At 46.3% G+C, this 18,524-nt stretch overlaps 1 protein-coding gene across 1 annotated transcript in view; it reads right to left on the reverse strand.

Annotated features, from left to right (window-relative positions):
* LOC149450440 (uncharacterized) overlaps positions 1-18,524 on the reverse strand; it is a 134,270-nt gene that overhangs the window by 2,192 nt on the left and 113,554 nt on the right. Inside the window, exons 36-41 of the mRNA XM_089691948.1 lie at positions 17,992-18,101; positions 14,813-14,965; positions 13,519-13,666; positions 12,722-12,858; positions 2,907-3,059; positions 1,633-1,776 (exon numbers count right to left, since the gene is read on the reverse strand). Of these exons, the coding sequence (XP_089548074.1) occupies positions 1,633-1,776; positions 2,907-3,059; positions 12,722-12,858; positions 13,519-13,666; positions 14,813-14,965; positions 17,992-18,101 (845 nt within the window). The remainder of the gene's footprint in view (positions 1-1,632; positions 1,777-2,906; positions 3,060-12,721; positions 12,859-13,518; positions 13,667-14,812; positions 14,966-17,991; positions 18,102-18,524) is intronic.

Raw genomic sequence — 18,524 nt, forward strand, 5'->3', positions numbered from 1 at the left:
ATTACTAAGAGCTCAGTTTTGGAAAGATTGAGTTTGAGGAAGTGGAGCGACATCCATGCCGATATGTTGCCTAGTAGGTTAGTAATGCAAGAGGAGACTGAAGGGGTGAGGTGAAGGGTAGAGAGATTGGTGTGTCATCAGCATAGAGATAGTACTTAAAGCCATGGGAGTTTATCAAGTGACCAAGGGAGGGGGTGTAAATGGAGAAGAGAAAGGGTCCAAAGACAGAACCTTGAGGGACCCCTACAGAAAGAGGGAGTGAAGAGGAGGCAGTGTTCTAGGCAACGCTGAAGGAGCACTGCGATAGGTAGGAGGAGAACCAGGAGAGCAGAGCGAGACCGAGAGTGTGGAGTTTGAGGGGATGGTCAACCATATCAAAAGCCTCAGAGGAGGACAAGTAGTAAGAGTACAGAGTAGTGACCATTGGTTTTAGCTGTTAGTAGATTAGTGAGTTGCATGCACAGCTGTATATAGCAGGAGGACCTGATTTTTCTCTAATGCAATTCAGTATCCCCCCTGCCAAAGACCAGGCAGTAAAAGGAGCAGCAGATTTGTGAGATGTTATGCATCAAGTCTGCACACTCCTCCTATCAGCATGTTCCTTGTTAGCACATCAGCACTTTAGCGTATACGATTGGCTTTTTGGATTGCCTTCCCCTACAGTCTGAGCTGTGCTACATAGGGGATTATGAGAGGCTCATAGCAAGGTAGAACCAAGATGCTAACACGGCTTGCTTTTGTTAAGTACTGTGGAAACTGTTGACAATCTAAAAATTCTGCATATTAATTATATTAATGGAAATTAAAGCATAGGAAATAATCTTACTGTAGTCAGTGGGGTAGAAGCACCATTTGTCCCCGGGAATAGAGGAGTTGAAGCAGCATCCTCTGGAATGGCATTCTTCGGAACCAATTCCTGGATATCCACAGTCTGTTCAATTCCCTGGATATCCACAGCCTGTTCTGTCAGCTGGCCTCACCAAGCTTTGATCTGGCCTCACCAAGCTTTGATCATCATCTATGAAGAATAATTGATAATATTGTATTTGAAATGGCAATTCATGTTAACTGGCTGCACAGAAGAGTTTTCAGAGCCTTTTGGGGGGTACTAATTTTTATACACATTCTTGACTTAAAGGGTAAGTGCACTTTCAGATATGGTGAGCCTAGTCTTTTTACCCCATTGCCCTGAACTAGATGATTCCACCCTTCCCCTTCACAGATCATAGAGATCCGGATGTTTTACAATCAGCCATAAAAGGCTCCCTCTCCTGGCTGTGCATGCACATTACAGGCTCATGGACTTCACTGGGACCTCTCCTGGCTGGGAGCTGAAGGTAAAAAAAAAAGCCACAGAGGAATCCATGGGGCTAGAATGTACATATGTGGCAAGGAGAGAAGCCTTTCACCTATGGAGGTAAACAATGGAAGCCACAGATCTTAGATCTAGGCATGTATACATGTGGGGGGGGGGGGGAAGGTTAAGCCTGAAGACTATCAGAGGTAAATCTATAGCTCTTTTCAGAATGGGCTGCCTTAACGTGACATGTGTCAACCACATGTGAACACACCACAAAGTAGATGGGCCCTTAGTCTAAAGGATTTTATTGGTTATGTGATGCAATAACTTACCGAGTTGTTTTGGGAAGAAGCACCATTTAACCCTGCGAATAGTGGAGTTAAAGCAGCATCCTCTGGAATAGCACTCGCTGGCATTAATTCCTGGGTATCCGCAATCTGTTCTTTTGGCTGGACTCACTGCACATTGAGCCTCATCTGAAACCGGTAATAAAGCATTTTTTTATGATGCCATGGTGTGTTTTAAAGGGGGGATCCACATTAAAAAAATTAGGAAATGCTTGTCATGTTGCCGAGCAGGGAACGACCCTTCGTTCAGCTGAAAAAGCTAGTTTGCCGATTTCAACATTATACAAGTCACTAGCCTGGAATAAGTAGATGAGGAGTTCTGTCCTTAAAAAAAAATATCTGAACCCCAAAATAAGTATTGTGTCCTTAGTTGTAGTGGCTGCATTCATTTTTGTTTCAGGGTTTCTTTTCAACTGGTGATCCTGCAAACAACATTTCCTGGCTCTTTGTTGCTATGCTTACTACTCCACTGTATCTATAGGGTAAGGGCATACATGTGCTCAATGCAATTCTCTGGCTACTAGATGGCTCCAGAGTCATTGTAATGGGTTAGGTACAGGACCATTTGGACTAACAGGCAGTGTTAGTGCCATAGGAGCTCCCCATAGGTAGGATGCCAGTTAAGTACATGGTGTTAATGTCAACCTTGCATCTATAGTTAGAGCAGCCCATACTTTACAGGGGTTGTCCTGAACACTGCATCCCTAGTCAGGGATGTACATAGCTCATAAAGTTTTGCCTGCCCCAAGTCAGTGGTCTCCAAACTGTCAGATACGGCCCTTTGCTCACCGTTATCCAGCCATTGGGGCACTATTCCTCCCCGACACAAACAATGGGGCACTTCTCCCACTAATGCCAAGGAACAGGCGCTCTTCCCACTGATACCAAAGAAGAGACACTATTCCTGCTACTAGTACCAGTGACAAGACACTATTCCTACCACTAACAATAATGGGGCACTATTCCTCCCCACTGATACCAACAGGTTGGGCACTTCCTCCCACTGACCACAGTATTTTTTTTTTTTTTTTTATTCCCACTGACCAAGCCTAAGGCATTTTCTACTCCCACTGGCCACAGCCCACCTATAGTCTGAAGGACTGTAAATTGGCTTTGTTTAGAAGGCCCTTGCTCTACTTTACTTTCTATTGAAGGAGATTAAGGAACAGACCAAAATGTTTTAGCAATAACAGCAAAGATAGTTCACGATATTATTCTGTGGCAGATTCCAGTAAGGTTTGTTCTGTGGTAGTACTCACTGTCAGAGTTAGTGTAGTAGCACCAGTTCACCCCCCGTACGCTGGTATTGAAGCAGCACCCTCTCTTGGCACAGTCTGAAGAGCTTATTCCAGGGTATCCACAGTTTCTTCGCTCATATGGAGAGCCGTCACACTCATTCGGTGCCATTATACCTAAAACCACAATAGGAAAAATTGTGCAAGTATTTCAGTACTAAATATTCCATACAAGTAAAGCTCCACACTTCCTATGTGCACTTCTCAATCATCTGCGATGGAGACATCTAGGGAGTCCAGTTATGCGTTTTGAAGAATATTGTATCAAGGGCAGCAAAGCTAATAAAGGGGTTGGAGGGCATCAGTTATGAGGAACAACTACAGAAATTAAGGTGTATCCTTGGTAGAAGGGGGAAAAAACAAAACAAAAACAAAACAAAACAAAAAAAAACACACAAACTTTGGTGTTACTTAGTGAACACAATCTACAGATATATGGAAAGTGGTAGTGACAAATACACACACACACACACACACACACACACACACAGGTTGAACTGGATGGATTGGTGTCTTATTCAACTATACCAGCTATGTAAATATTTTAATCTTAATCCTGTAGAGTTTAGATTGAAAAATCCCCAGTGAAGTTAATTTACAAGCTATAACACCATAACTTCCACCATAGATATGATTTACCAGATTCTATGACCTCAAAAGGAAAGAATGTCGATCTGTGCTTTAGTGTTCTGGGATGAAAAATTTTGGACTCCCATTACCCACCACAGCTGGTAATGTTCCCTTTGGATGGAACCACTGATCTGTACATAAAAATGGATTGCCAATGGAACGGTCAGTCCTATAGAGATTAAGTGGTGGGCAGAGTTCCCAGTCCCCTTCAATATGCACAACGCCGATGACAGCATATAGCGTACTACTATGGACATGAGAAGCTCCATAGTGCCAAGATTGCACTATTGCTTGCATTGAAAGTGCATACAAAGTTCAAGGAGACCTTGCGTTTTGTGAAAGCGTGTTTCTACTATACAATTGTAAGCAAGAGGCACTTCATGGAGTGCTGGTGACCTTTGAACTACCAATGAATATTGAATGGACGCCATCCACTTGGAGAGGTCAAGCACCCATATATCTGTTGGCCACACTGTATAGATTGATATTAAATTTAAAATGACAATACCCTGGAATTCTACAAGGTTTGTTTTGACCAAGCTGGCCCAACAAACTATTTCCATTACAGAACAATGTGACTGCTGTGTGCTGTAATATATTATATCAACATTAGTTACATACAGTAGGCAGCGCTGTGTTTTGGAAACCGTGCCGGTGACTTTCCCTCTGCTGCCACATACTGTATGAAGAGTTGGGCCCAATGCTCCTCTTCCTTTTAAGTGAAGCTTGTATTTTTATCAATAAATATAAGGCTGAGGTAGAGATGAAGTCGGCAGATGAAATCATGATCACCACCTTATCCAGTCAGAGTTTTGTATTGCATTGCAGATTCTTCAAAATTTCTAAGGACTACATATTCCATGGTACCTTTCTACCTGTAAGCAGTGATTCCTGTACTGACTCCTCAGCACCTCTGTACATAAGTCAGGCTCTGTAAAATGTGTGACAGCAGTGCCTACTCACAAGGCATGGCGACTACGTGTCACAGAAATCACAAAAATAAGTGGAAATTTTCAAAAAAGTAAATTTACAAAACTACAAGATTGTCAAGATGACTAAAAATGGACTTCAAATAACTGAACTGTAATGTGGAAATGAATACAGGAGTTCATATTTTGGCCAGATATGCCTTCTGCTTTAACCACCTCTAAACCGGAGACTCACCCCCTTCCTGCCCAGGCCAATTTTCAGATTTCAGTGCCGACACACTTTGAACACCAGTTACTCATACGACACTGTACTCAAATTAAATGTTTTTATTGTTCGACAGAGCTCTCTGCTGCTTGTATTTAATCACTGCTGGGTTTTTTTTTGCTACACAAGCAAAAAACGTTCTTAGTTTTTGAAATAAAAAAGTTTACTTTTCTTCATAAATTTAGGCCAAAATGTATTCCGCTTCATTTCTTTGGTGAAAATAACCCACATCAGGGTTTATCATTTTGTATGTAGAAAGTTATAGTTCAAAGGCTATGGTATATAATCTGAAAATTAATCAATCCTGATGTACTGACAACCTATCATTTCTTGAGGCCTGAAAATGCCAGGACAATACAAAACCCCAAATTACTTTTTGGAAATTAGACAGTCTAGGGTATTTAGTAAGAGGCATTGGGAGTTATGTGAAGTTGTAATTATTGTAATTTCTTTTGAAGAAAAAATTATACAAAATGTGGGTTTCTCACAATTTATATTTACATACTGTCCTCAGAGCAGCACAGCGTCATCGTGTCTCATGTGCTGGTGATAAGGGATACTGACTTGACAGTATTTCTAATTAAAGGTTTTGGTTCTCATCTTTCCCTTTTTTTTAACTTAACAAACTGACCAGTGCAGTATATTACTACAGTGACACTGTACTGCTCTGGAAAAGGGATTATACATTTTTTTTACTGTGCTTATAATAGTGATTGTTACTGTTATAAGCAATCATTTTTGTGAATGACATCCATTCAGTTACAGGGTGTTCTATTGTGATAAATGTGATTGGTCTCAGCTATCACATGGTACAGAGGCATTGTGATTGGCCCCGTCTGCAACATGTGTCTACTATGACCAGAGATCACCACAATAGTACACAATGAATGTCTATGAATAAATGCAATTCATTGTGTTCAGCTGCCATGTGATCACTGGTCACAGCAATCACCAGCCTGGTACAGCGATATATCATCCACCGTGTCCAGTGGACACAAAGTGTGACAGATTGAGCTGAAGCATGGCTGCTAGAGTGTAGAGGAGGCGCAACTGGGAGGAGGTCATATGACGTCCACTCAGGATGGAAGAGCTCCCACTCATTCTGCTATAGAAGCAGTTAAAGAATGCCCCATTGGTGATGTGGTGACCCAACATAAAATTAGAAATCTCTCCAACATGAGATCTTAGATATTGGTAGAACAAGTGTCTCTGCTGGAAGATGTACCCTCAAATTCTGCTCTGATCAACTCAAAAAAAATCAAGTTACACTTACGGTAATGTCTTTTCCAGGAGTCTCAGGCCAGCACCTTGAGAGACCTCGGCTCCTCCCCCTCTGAGGAAACACCTCCACCCTAAAATAAAAAGAGCTACACTCCCCTCCGACCTCAGTTCTCCAAGCATCCTCCGGTCACCTGGGGGGAGACAATGTGAGACAACATAATCGAAATAAGCCATCCTCACATAACCAATATCAAAACTGGGTGGGAAACTGGTGCTGGCCTGAAAGACTCCTGGAAAAGAAGTTACCGTAAGTGTAACTTGATTTTTCCCTTTACGTCTCTCAGGCCAGCACCTTGAGAGGATAAGCGAGTACTCACCCCACGGGCGGTCTAACTGCTTGCAAGACTTAACCAAAGGCCTGCTCCTGCACAGAGACCAGGTCCAGTCTGTAATGCTTGGCAAACGTGTCATAGTTGGACCATGTCGCCGCTCTGCAGATCTGCCCTGGGGAAGCTCCTGCTAGCTCTGCCTGGGTAACCGCCACTGTTCGGGTGGAATGCGCCCCAATACCCTCTGGGGCCTCCAGCCCGGTATGCTCCTGCAATTGACAGTCTCAACCAACCAGCCAGTGTCCTTTTAGAAGCTCTCTTGCCTCTCCTAGCCCCCTTGAAAAAAAAACACAAAAAAGGATTCTGTGCTCCTAAACTCCCTAGTCCTCTCTAGATAATGGAGTACGCACCTTCTTACATCCAAAAAATAAAATTTTTCCTGATCTACCCCAACCGGGTCAGTAAAAAAAAAAAAAAAAAAAAAAAACCACGAGGGAAGGACTATGTCCTGCTCCCTCTGGAATGTCTGGGCCACCTTCGGAATGAAGGATGGGTCCGTCCTGAAAACTATCCTGTCTGAAAAAATACGGAGATAAGGTGTTCTGATCGATAGGGCCTCAAGTTCACATGCCCTCCTCGCCATGGTAATCGCCACCAAAAATGCTGTCTTAACAGTGAGCTCACCAATCGGGCAGGACTCCAGGGGCTCGAACGGAGCCCTAGTCATCACTCCTAGAACCTTGGCCAAATCCCACATCAGAAACGGTCTGGTCCTCAGGGGCCTCTGTCTCACCAGAGCTTTAAAAAAATCTAGCCACCAACGCCTCCCTGGCCAAGGGACTCTCTAGGAACACACTGAGGTCCGAGACCTGGCCCTTGAGCGTGCTAACAGACAACCCCTTGTCCGCCCCCGCCTGGAGGAATTCCAACACTGAAACTAAACTATGGGTTGCTACTGATGCCCGGTGACACCAGGCTGTAAAGCGACTCCAGACCCTACCATAAATGGCCTGGGTCTCCTTCCTACTGGCCAGTAATGTTGCCACTACCCTGGGCGAGAAACCTTTCGCTAAGAGGAGCTGCCGCTCAGAAGCCAGGCAGTCAACCTCAATCTGCCCACGCTGGGGCAAAGGACCGGCCCCTGCGTCAACAAATCTTCCCTTGGTGGCAGCCCCCAGGGTGGACGAGAGGCTAAACTTCTTAGGGTCGCGAACCACGCCCACCTCGGCCAGAAGGGAGCTATCAGGATTAATGAGGTCCCCTCTGTTCTGAATTTCCTGAGAACTAGGGGAAGCAAGGGAACCGGGGGGAAAGCGCAACACAGCTGGTAATCCCACCTTTGACTTGATGCATCCACCGCTCTTGACCCGTCCCTGCGGGATAGGGAGAAGAAGTTCGTGACCTTGTTGTTTCTTCCCGAGGCAAAAAGATCCACGTCCGGGGATCCCCATCTCCGCACAAACTCCTGAAAGACCTCAGGGTGCAAGGCCCATTCTGCCTCCCTGAGCTGTGTGCTGCTCAGGAAATCTGCCCAGGACAACAGCATAGCCGCTAACGCTCCGAGGGCCTTGCTCCTCGTTCTGCCCTGCCAGTTTATATAAGCCACCGCCGTGGCATTGTGCGTTAGGACTCGCACATGCTTGCCCGTGACCCTCAATTGGAAGGCGTGCAGAGCCTCCCCCACTGCCCTCAACTCCCTCCAATTTGAGGATTCGCCCTTCTGCGCTAAGGACCATTCCCCCTGAGCCACTAAGCCTCCCAGGTGGGCTCCCCACCCCCAGGAGCTGGCATCCGTCGTGACCTCACTCGACACCGGAAAGCACCACAGCAACCCCTGGGCTATGCTGGACGATCTCCACCACCACAGGGACCTCTTCACACTGGGGGGAACCAGGACCCGGTCCTCTGAGTGAGCCCTCCTGTCCCAAACTCTCAGGACCCACAGCTGGAGGGGACGCATATGCAAACATGCCCACTGTACTGCTGGAATAGAAGCGGTTAGTAATCCCAGTACAGACATGGCTTGCCTTATGGATATCGACCTGCTCCCCTGCACCAATCTGATCCCCGCCTCCAACTTGGCAACCTTCTCCAAAGTCAGACTGGTCTTCTGACTCACCGAATACAGAGTGTAACCTAAGTATACTACTCTGAGAAGGCACCAGACAGGACTTCTCTAGATTCAAAATCCACCCCAGGTTCTCCAGATGGCCCCTCAATACCACCAGATTCTGCCGAAGGTGAGCCTCTGAATCTGCGAAGAGTAGCAAGTCGTCCAGATAGGCTATCACCGGAATCCCCTTCATGCGAATAGGAATCAGTGCCTCCGTCAGAACCTTGGTAAAAATTCTTGGCGAGGAGGAAAGCCCGAATGGAAGTGCCCTGAACTGCCAATGTCGAACTCCTCCCTCTCCGCCTACTGCCAACCTGAAGAACCGCTGAGAAGCTTCCGCAACAGGCACGTGCAGATAGGCGTCCTTCAAATCTACAGACGCCATGAAAGCACCTGGCGGAATCAGGGACCTGACTGTAAAGATGGAGTCCATGCTTAATCTCCGGTAGCGTACTGACCTGTTCAGGGGTTTCAGGTTCAAAATCAGCCTGAACGCCCCAGACTGCTTTTGAACCAACACCACATGGGAATAAATCCCCTTCCCTCGCTCCCTTATCGGGACCCTGGTGATGACTCTCTGGTCCTCGAGATCCTCCAAGGCGTCCACCAGGGCAGCGGCCTTCGCCGGATCCCTTGAACGGGCCGTCACAAGGAACTTATCGGGTGCTGGGCCTGCAAACTCCAACCGATAACCCCTTCTGATGACATCCAAAATGAAGGGGCTTGGTGACCACCGCTTCCCACTGCGGGAGGAAGGCCGCCAGTCTTCCTCCCACAGGAGGAACCGAGTCACCGCGGTTTCTGGGGCTGCTCAGGAGGGCAAAAAAAAATCACCCTCCCCCGCCTCTCTGGCCTGCAGACCTACCCTGACCCACTGGCCTCAGGCTCAGTCTCTTCGCCGGGCGGGCCTTACGTGTCCCTCCCTCCTGCAACTTCCTCTTGAGGGGGAAGGACTTCTTCCTGTCAGCTGTCTGGTCCAACAATTCCTCCAACCCTGGGCCGAAAAGACAGTCTCCTGTGAGGGGGATGCCGCACAATCTAACTTTTGAAGTGATGTCCCCCTGCCACGTTTTTAACCACAGCGCCCTTCTAGCCGAATTGGTAAGAGCAGCTGACCTAGCCCCCAACCTCACCGACTCCGCAGAAGCGTCCGCGATATATCCGACCCCTTGCAAAAGGGTCTCAAAGGAGGCCAAGATTTTTTCCCTGGGAGAGTACCACAATATGGGCCTGCAATTGTGTAAGCCAGTATTCCAAGTTTCTAGCTACCACGGTCGCGGCCATGGCCGGCTTCAGATTGTAAAGGGTCCTTCAGGTTGTAAAGGGTCCTCATTAACGGAAACCTCCTTCTTAACGCCTTCGAGAAGAACGGCTTCCTTTCCGGATCCTGCCACTCCTTCCTAATAGTCTCCACCAAAATGTCATGCACAGGAAATATTCTGTGCTTTTGCTCCTCCAAACCCCGATACATTTGGTCATGGAGAGATGAGGTCTTAACCTCCTCAATGTTCAGGGTCTCATATATAGCCTCCAGGAGCTCATCCACCTCCTCTAGGGTTAATTTATACCGGGAGGGACCCCTGCCTTCCTTAGAGGGACCTTCCCCCGCAGATTCCTCTTCAGACTGGGAATCCCTCAATGGCCCTTCCTCCTCTCCAGACACGTGGGGTTCCCTGCTCCTACCTACCGAGGCTATCGGGGGGAAGGGGGGGGGGGGTGCAGGCTGGGGAAGGGCAAACCGTTCCATGAGGGATTTGAAGGAGTCGAAGGTGCTAGCCAAGTCCTTCACCGACCTGGCTAAGTCCCCCTGTTCCGGCCTCTCCTCCTTCACTAACCCCAGGATGGGCATCTCCGTCTAGGCTCCTGGTGCTTAAGCTTAGCCCGAGCCTTGCCCTGAAAGACACAAAGAAGTTGCAGGAGGGAAGCCTGACAAACCTAACCTCACACCAAGTTTGCCACCCCCCCCTCCTTCCCAGCAGAGCCTAAGGGCCTGCTCCCACTGCAGACCCCCTGCCCTACCCCTTACACACCCCATTACCTGAGGGTCCGGGAATACCCCTTGAGCTAGGGGTCAACAGGTAGGGGAGGCCTCCACTGAGGCACCTTACCTGTGTCTGGCTGGTGCTGGCATCTCCTGGTCCCGGTGCCTCCGACATCCTGCTCAGGAGGGCGGTTGCCTGGTGCTAGCCTGTCCCCCAGGCAGCTGTGCACCGCTATTTAAATCTTGCGCCGCCGTTGTGTGAGGGCCGCGACCGGAAGTTGCAGCCCTGGGCGAAGCCCCACCCCTCTTGTCGGAAATCGCCATCTCCCGACGTCCAGCCCGGCAAAGTCACCTGACCGCTAGCATGGGAAGGAGCGAGACTCCATCCCGATCCTCCCCAGATCTCACCACAGCCTCCCCAACTCGCTGGAGGGGGTCGGGGGGCAAAGAGCAGGTACACGCCTTCCCCGTCACCCAGGGTGCGCGCCCACTGCACCGCAGCCTGCCCAGGGAGGATATGCAGCCGGACACTTCGACCTTCACTCCCGGCTGCGTCGAGCCTCTGTCGGCTATCCAGCCCTCGGCTCCCCTGCCGTCTGTGCGATAGCCGGAGGAAACACCTGAATGGAGGTCGGAGGGGAGCTTTTTTTATTTTAGGGTGGTGGTGTTTCCTCAGAGGGGGAGGAGCCGAGGTCTCAAGGTGCTGGCCTGAAAGACGTAAAAGGGGAGGGAAAAAAAAAAAAAAAAAAAAAAAAAAAAAAGTGTAGTAACTGTGGAAGATGGACCGGTTGGAAGAGTAGAAGATTCCATTATTAGCTGAGGGCAGGATAGGCTTCCTTGGAGATAGGTTTTCAGAGACCACCTAAAAGTGAGCAGAGTAGGTGATCGTCTGATAAATTGGGGTAGAGAGTTCCAGAGGATAGGGGTAGCTCTGGAAAAGTCCTGGAAGGAGGAGACAAGGGAGCTAGACAGCAGGAGGTCGTACGAGGAGCAGAGAGTACAGTTTGGGTGATATTTAGAGACAAGATCGGTGATGTCATTTGGGGCAGAGTTATAAATGGCTTTATACGTTGTTAATTTTTTGAATTTTATCCGTTGGGCAATGGGAAGCCAGTGGAGGGATTATCAGAGAGGGGTGGCAGATACAGAACGGTTAGTAAGGTGGATAAGTCTGGCAGCAGCATTCATGATAGACTGAAGAGGGGATAGCCTGCGATGAGGCCGGCCAATGAGGGAGTTGCAATAGTCAAGATGAGATAACAAGGGAGTGAATAAGTTGCTTAGTGGTTTCCGAGGTTAGGAACGGGCGTATCTTGGAGATGTTGGAGGTGAAGTCTACAAGATTTGGACAATGATGGATTTGGGGGTGAAAGGACAGATGGGAGTCTAGGATTACACCTAGTACCCTGGCATGAGGGGAAGGACTGATTATTGTGTTTGATTTTGGAGAAGTCAGGAGAGGGGGCACAGGCAGGGGGGATTACTAAGAGCTCAGTTTTGGAAAGATTGAGTTTGAGGAAGTGGAGTGACATCCATGCCGATATGTTACTTAGTAGGTTAGTAATGCAAGAGGAGACTGAAGGGGTGAGGCGAGGGGTAGAGAGATGTGTGTCATCAGCATAGAGAGTACTTAAAGCCATGGGAGTTTATCAAGTGACCAAGGGAGGAGGTGTAAATGGAGAAGAGAAAGGGTCCAAAGACAGAACCTTGAGGGACCCCTACAGAAAGAGGGAGTGAAGAGGAGGAGGCAGTGTTCTAGGCAATGCTGAAGGAGCACTGCGATAGGTAAGAGGAGAACCAGGAGAGCAGAGTGAGACCAAGAGAGTGGAGTTTGAGGGGATGGTCAACCATATCAAAAGCCTCAGAGGAGGTCAAGTAGTAAGAGTACAGAGTAGTGACCATTGGTTTTAGCTGTTAGTAGATTAGCGAGTTGCATGCACAGCTGTATATAGCAGGAGGACCTGATTTTTTTTTTCTTCTAATGCAGTTCAGTATCCCCCCGCCAAAGACCAGGCAGTAAAAGGAGGAGCAGCAGATTTTTGAGATGTTATGCATCAAGTCTGCACACTCCTCCTATCAGCATGTTCCTTGTTAGCACATCAGCACTTTAGCTTATATGATTGGCTTTTCGGATTGCCTTCCCCTACAGTCTGAGCTGTGCTACATAGGGGATTATGAGAAGCTCATACCAAGTAGAACTAAGACACCAACACAGCTTGCTTTTGTAACATACTGTGGAAACTGTTGACACTCTAAAAATTCTGCATATTAATTATATTAATGGAAATTAAAGCATAGGAAATAATCTTACTGTAGTCAGTGGGGTAGAAGCACCATTTGTCCCCGGGAATGGAGGAGTTGAAGCAGCATCCTCTGGAATGGCATTCTTCGGAACCAATTCCTGGATATCCACAGTCTGTTCTAGTTCCTTGATATCCACAGCCTGTCCTGTCAGCTGGCCTCACCAAGCTTTGATCATATGGCCTCACCAAGCTTTGATCATCATCTATGAAGAATAATTGATAATATTGTATTTGAAATGGCAATTCATGTTAACTGGCTGCACAGAAAAGTTTTCAGAGCCTTTGGGGGGTACTAATTTTTATACACATTCTTGACTTAAAGGGTAAGTGCACTTTCAGATATGGTGAGCCTAGTCGTTTTACCCCCATTGCCCTGACCTACAGGATTCCACCCTTCCCCTTCACAGATCATAGAGATCCGGATGTTTTACAATCAGCTGTGAAAGGCTCCCTCTCCTGGCTGTGCATGCACATGAAGTCCATGAGGCTGTAATTGGGACCCATCCTGGCTGGGAGCTGAAGGTAAAAAAGCCACAGAGGAATCTAGGGGGCTATAATGTACATACGTGGCTAGGAGAGAAGCCTTTCACCTATGGAGGTAAACAATTGAAGCCACAGTTCTTGGATCTAGGCATGTATACATGTGTGGGGGGGGAGGTTAAGCCTTAAGACTATCAGAGGTAAATCTATAGCTCTTTTCAGAATGGGCTGCCTTAACGTGACACATGTCAACCACATGTGAACACACCACAAAGTAGATGGGCCCTTAGTCTAAAGGATTTTATTGGCTATGTGATGCAATAACTTACCGAGTTGTTTTGGGAAGAAGCACCATTTAACCCTGCGAATAGTGGAGTTAAAGCAGCATCCTCTGGAATGGCACTCGCTGGCATCAATTCCTGGGTATCCGCAATCGGTTCTTTTGGCTGGACTCACTGCACACTGAGCCTCATCTGAAACGGGTAATAAAAAAGCATTTTTTATGATGCCATGGTGTGGTTTAAAGGGGGGATCCACATTAAAAAAATTAGGAATTCCTTGTCATGTTGCCGAGCAGGGAACGACCCTTCGTTCAGCTGAAAAAGCTAGTTTGCTGATCTGCTGGTTTCAACATTACACAAGTCACTGGCCTAGAATAAGTAGATGAGGAGTTCTGTCCTTAAAAAAATATCTGAACCCCAAAATAAGTATTGTGTCCTTAGTTGTAGTGGCTGCATTAATTTTTGTTTCAGGGTTTCTTTTCAACTGGTAATCCTGCAAATAGCCCATTTCCTGGCTCTTTGTGGCTATGCTTACTACTCCACTGTATCTATAGGGTAAGGGCATAAAGGTGCTCAATGTAATTCTTTGGCTACTAGATGGCTCCAGAGTCATTGTAATGGGTTAGGTACAGGACCATTTGGACTAACAGGCAGTGTTAGTGCCATCGGAGCCAGTAGAGCTCCCCATAGGTAGGATGCCAGTTAAGGAAGTACATGGTGTTAATGTCAACCTTGCATCTACAGTTAGAGAGCAGCCCATACTTTACAGGGGTTGTCCTGAGTACTGCATCCCTAGTCAGGGATGTACATAGCCCATAAAGTTTAGCCTGCCCCAAGTCAGTGGTCTTTAAACTGTCAGATATGGCCCTTTGCTCACCGTTATCCAGCCATTGGGGCACTATTCCTCCCCCTGACACAAACAATGGGGAACTTCTCCCACTAATGCCAAGGAACAGGCGATCTTCCCACTGATACCAAAGAAGAAACACTATTCCTGCTACTAGTACCAATGACAAGACACTATTCCTACCACTAATAATGGGGCACTATTCCTCCCCACTGATACCAACAGGTTGGGCACTTCCTCCCACTGACCACAGTATTTTTTTTTATTCCCACTGACCAAGCCTAAGGCATTTTCTACTCCCACTGGCCACAGCCCACCTATAGTCTGAAGGACTGTAAATTGGCTTTGTTTAGAAGGCCCTTGCTCTACTTTACTTTCTATTGAAGGAGATTAAGGAACAGACCAAAATGTTTTAGCAATAACAGCAAAGATAGTTCACGATATTATTCTGTGGCAGATTCCGGTAATGTTTGTTCTGTGGTAGTACTCACTGTCAGAGTTAGTGTAGTAGCACCAGTTCACCCCCCGTACACTGGTATTGAAGCAGCACTCTCTCTTGGCACAGTCTGAAGAGCTTATTCCAGGGTATCCACAGTTTCTTCGCTCATATGGAGAGCCGTCACACTCATTCGGTGCTATTATATCTAAAACCACAATAGGAAGAATTGTGCAAGTATTTCAGTACTAAATATTCCATACAAGTAAAGCTCCACACTTCCTATGTGCACTTCTCAATCATCTGCGATGGAGACATCTAGGGAGTCCAGTTATGTGTTTTGAAGAATATTGTATCAAAGGCAACAAAGCTAATAAAGGGGTTGGAGGGCATCAGTTATGAGGAACAACTACAGAAATGAAGGTGCATCCTTGGTAGGAGGAAAAAAAAAAAAAAAAAAAAAAAAAACACACAAAATACACAGAGGTCTTGCTATTCCATAGCCCAATTACATCTGTAAAGGACACACGATATGTTGGTAAAGTAAAGCACATCCCTGCCACAACCCCAGTTACACTGACTACAAAGATCTCATGTGCAGAAAATGACTGGCAAAGCCGCCAGGGGTCACTAAACTTTCTAAACAAAAGGCCAGTTTATGATTGTTCAGACTTTAGGGGGATTGGACTGTAGCTAGTGGAAGTAGAAAATGCCCCAGCATCAGTAAATGTGTCAGGCTTGGTGGCAAAGTGTTTGTGGTCAGTGGGAGGGGAATCATGTCCATCATTGGTATTAGTGGTAGAAAATGTCCCATCGTACGCATTCGTGGGAATAACAGTGCCCCATCATAGGGGTCAGTGGGAGGAATGGTGTCTTGTACCAGTAGGAATTAGTGCTTCAAGAGCCAAATAAAGGCTTGCAAGAGCTGAAGTTTGGGGGAGCACTGGACTAAACCACACAAGTACTTTAACCTCTATTTTCCCTTATAATTGGCTTATACAAAACAAATTAAATACAGTGTTTGGATAAAAGTTTAGAGCAGCATAACAGTTAGTAAAATATATTTTGTATAGAGATACAATTTAGGTCAAAAATGACAACTGAGGGTGCCAGAAGGACAGCGGGATTTGGTCTCAAATGGACAATTGGGGGCTTTGCAATTAAAAACAAAATGTTTTAGTTTTTCCAAATCAAGAGATTTAATTCCATCAATGCTTTGCTGCAAAAAAGTGAGGTTCTGCAGTGTTGGAGCAAATAACATTCAGTATGTTGGTTATTATTCAAACATGTGACATGGACCTTAGACTAATCAGCCTCATTTCTGTATGCTTTTTTAACTTAGGAGGTGAAATTACTTACATAAGTCTTCCTCACCACTTCCATTTTCAGTAGCCAAACTCGGAAGTCCTAGAAATGTGGCAGTCACCAGAAGGAGCCATAGCTTGGGCGTCATGATGGTGCTTTTATCTGGTTTAGTGACAGGACAGACAGCAACTGACTTTTCCAGTTATATACATTTATAGTGTTTGCAGACAATGCGTAGGGTCAATATCAAAGCAGAAAATATTTCATAAACCATGCAATTTATCCAACACAGAGCAGTGCTTTTTCTCTTGTGTTGCTAGAATCCCAACACAGGACAGATAGTCGTTTCTATAGGGTGTATTGTACAGTTATATTTCAGCAAATAATTACTATTGAATAAAGACATGTATAGCATATTGGTAGGTACACCTTAATAGGTCATCAGTAGATAAGGATCATGTAACTGGCAACTAATACTGAAATAATGCAATTTGTTTGGTACTCTGGGGTGGACCTGTAAACCTAGAAATATAAGTGCTGCCATTGTTGACTTGTTTCTAAAGCTGTAGACTGCAGGATATCACTCTGATGACCTTGTGAGTCACTGGCCTGGAACAAACATGTAGGATAGGAATGGAAACTTTTAGACTTTCTTTGCTTTCTTTTAGGACATTTGCTAGATAGTGAGGCCAGGATCAAGATTTTTCTTTGCCTTTGCAGGTTTTTCTTAAATATATTAAAGCTGGATTTTGGCCTTGTCACTGAAGGCGATGTTCCTCATCTCAAAATGCTGCCTCTCCCCTACACCACTCCACCCTACACTGGCAATGAATAATCTGAGAAGTCAATATAAGCCTTTATATATTTATACTACCTTTAAATAAAAACTATTCCTTAATATATAACAATTCAAATGGAGAGGGTAGATTAGTGGTTTTCAACTTATGAGCTAAAGGGGGGTTCAGTTCGGCTCCTGACATTACTAAAAGGCTACACAAAATGTTCAATATATAGAATGCTTGATAGGACTGTCAGAAACTGCAGAACTAATAGAGGAAATGAAGGTCGGAGAGTCTTAACATGCTGTATTTTTGGCTTGTGAATGCTGCAAAAGACAACACAAAACTAAGAAAACATTACATGAGGCTAGTAGTGATCAATGTTATTACCCCAATGTTTCCCCTACAGATTGATGAGATCTGAGAGCCACACAATGTACCAGGGGCAACATGTGGCCCTCAGGCTGGTCATCAGGGGGAGGTAGATCTTAGGAATGTCCAGTACGTATATAAAACAAGAAGACTTTTGCATGCTCATCTGCATTCTCATAGTTTTGAGCAAAGGCTCAATGCAAGGCTTGTATGTGCCATGCTTGTGACACTGGCACCAAAAGTCCTATTTAAGCTGGATTGCTGTGTGGTCTTCAGCTAGTTCCTGCTTCACCTGTGCCCTAACCTGCTAGATTTGTCTTCCCATGCATGACCTGACTTGCCTCTAACCTGTCTTTAGATTCCTGCCTACCTGCTGTGACCTCGGCTCGTACCCTTATTATGCTTTTGCTTCATGTTCCTGTGCCTTACTACTGAGGTGTTGATGGGGTTCTACAAATGAGGTGGGTGCACAGGTTGTCAAACTCAGCCTGCCGCTAAAGGACTCTGGTCCCATTGTAGTATGGCAAGGAGAAATTTGTAATTAGGTGTTAACTCCTCTTTTAGAGAAACCCCTCCACTGGTGATGTAAAGGGTGGAAATAATGCATGCATAAATGTCAGTGGTGGGTGGAGCTAAGAGTAGATGGGGCATGGGAGGGAGATACCCCAAAGATGCTGTCTCCTGCAGTACTAATTAAAAAGGCTCTTTGCAGGGGTGAAGTGCCAGGCTTGTTGGCACAGAACATGAAAATAGCTGTAGTTGCCTTGTCTCGCCTGACCTTCTGAAGGAGCCTTCACCCGGGAGCCTAAAGCCTTGAAGGCCTGGACAGAGGTCACTGATGTGAATAATGGTAGTATCCCAATGGGGAACATACCGGGCCGGGCAGAGCTATAGAAGGAACGTCAGGAAGACACTGGTATACTGAGAGCACCATGATCTCTCCTGACCCTCAGCTACAGGTCCTTTAACTTGGTGATGGAAGCTGAAGGCCAGTATACACAGGGAAGGGGTTCCAACTCTGGGGTGCTCCCAAGGAGAGGAACGGAGGTGTAGAGGGAAGATTGCTTAAAAGACATGTGCCTGCGTTCTGCACTAAAATGACTGCTGCAGAACCTTGCACGTGCATTCCATGCTGAAGGTTCTGCTAGTATGTCAATGTGATCTGTCACGGAAGATTTACAGTACAGTGCAGAATATAGCATTTGTGCATGGACATTCCTTTATTCTCAGATATTCAGGCCAGGGATGTCATGAGCAGGCCTCAGACCAGGAGTATAACACAATTCGGTGGAGAGCTGAGCTCAATAACAG

The sequence above is a fragment of the Staurois parvus genome, unplaced genomic scaffold, assembly GCF_062004578.1.
Source record: "Staurois parvus isolate SC_StPar_1 unplaced genomic scaffold, SC_StPar_1.0 ptg000574l, whole genome shotgun sequence".
Classification (NCBI taxonomy): domain Eukaryota; kingdom Metazoa; phylum Chordata; class Amphibia; order Anura; family Ranidae; genus Staurois; species Staurois parvus.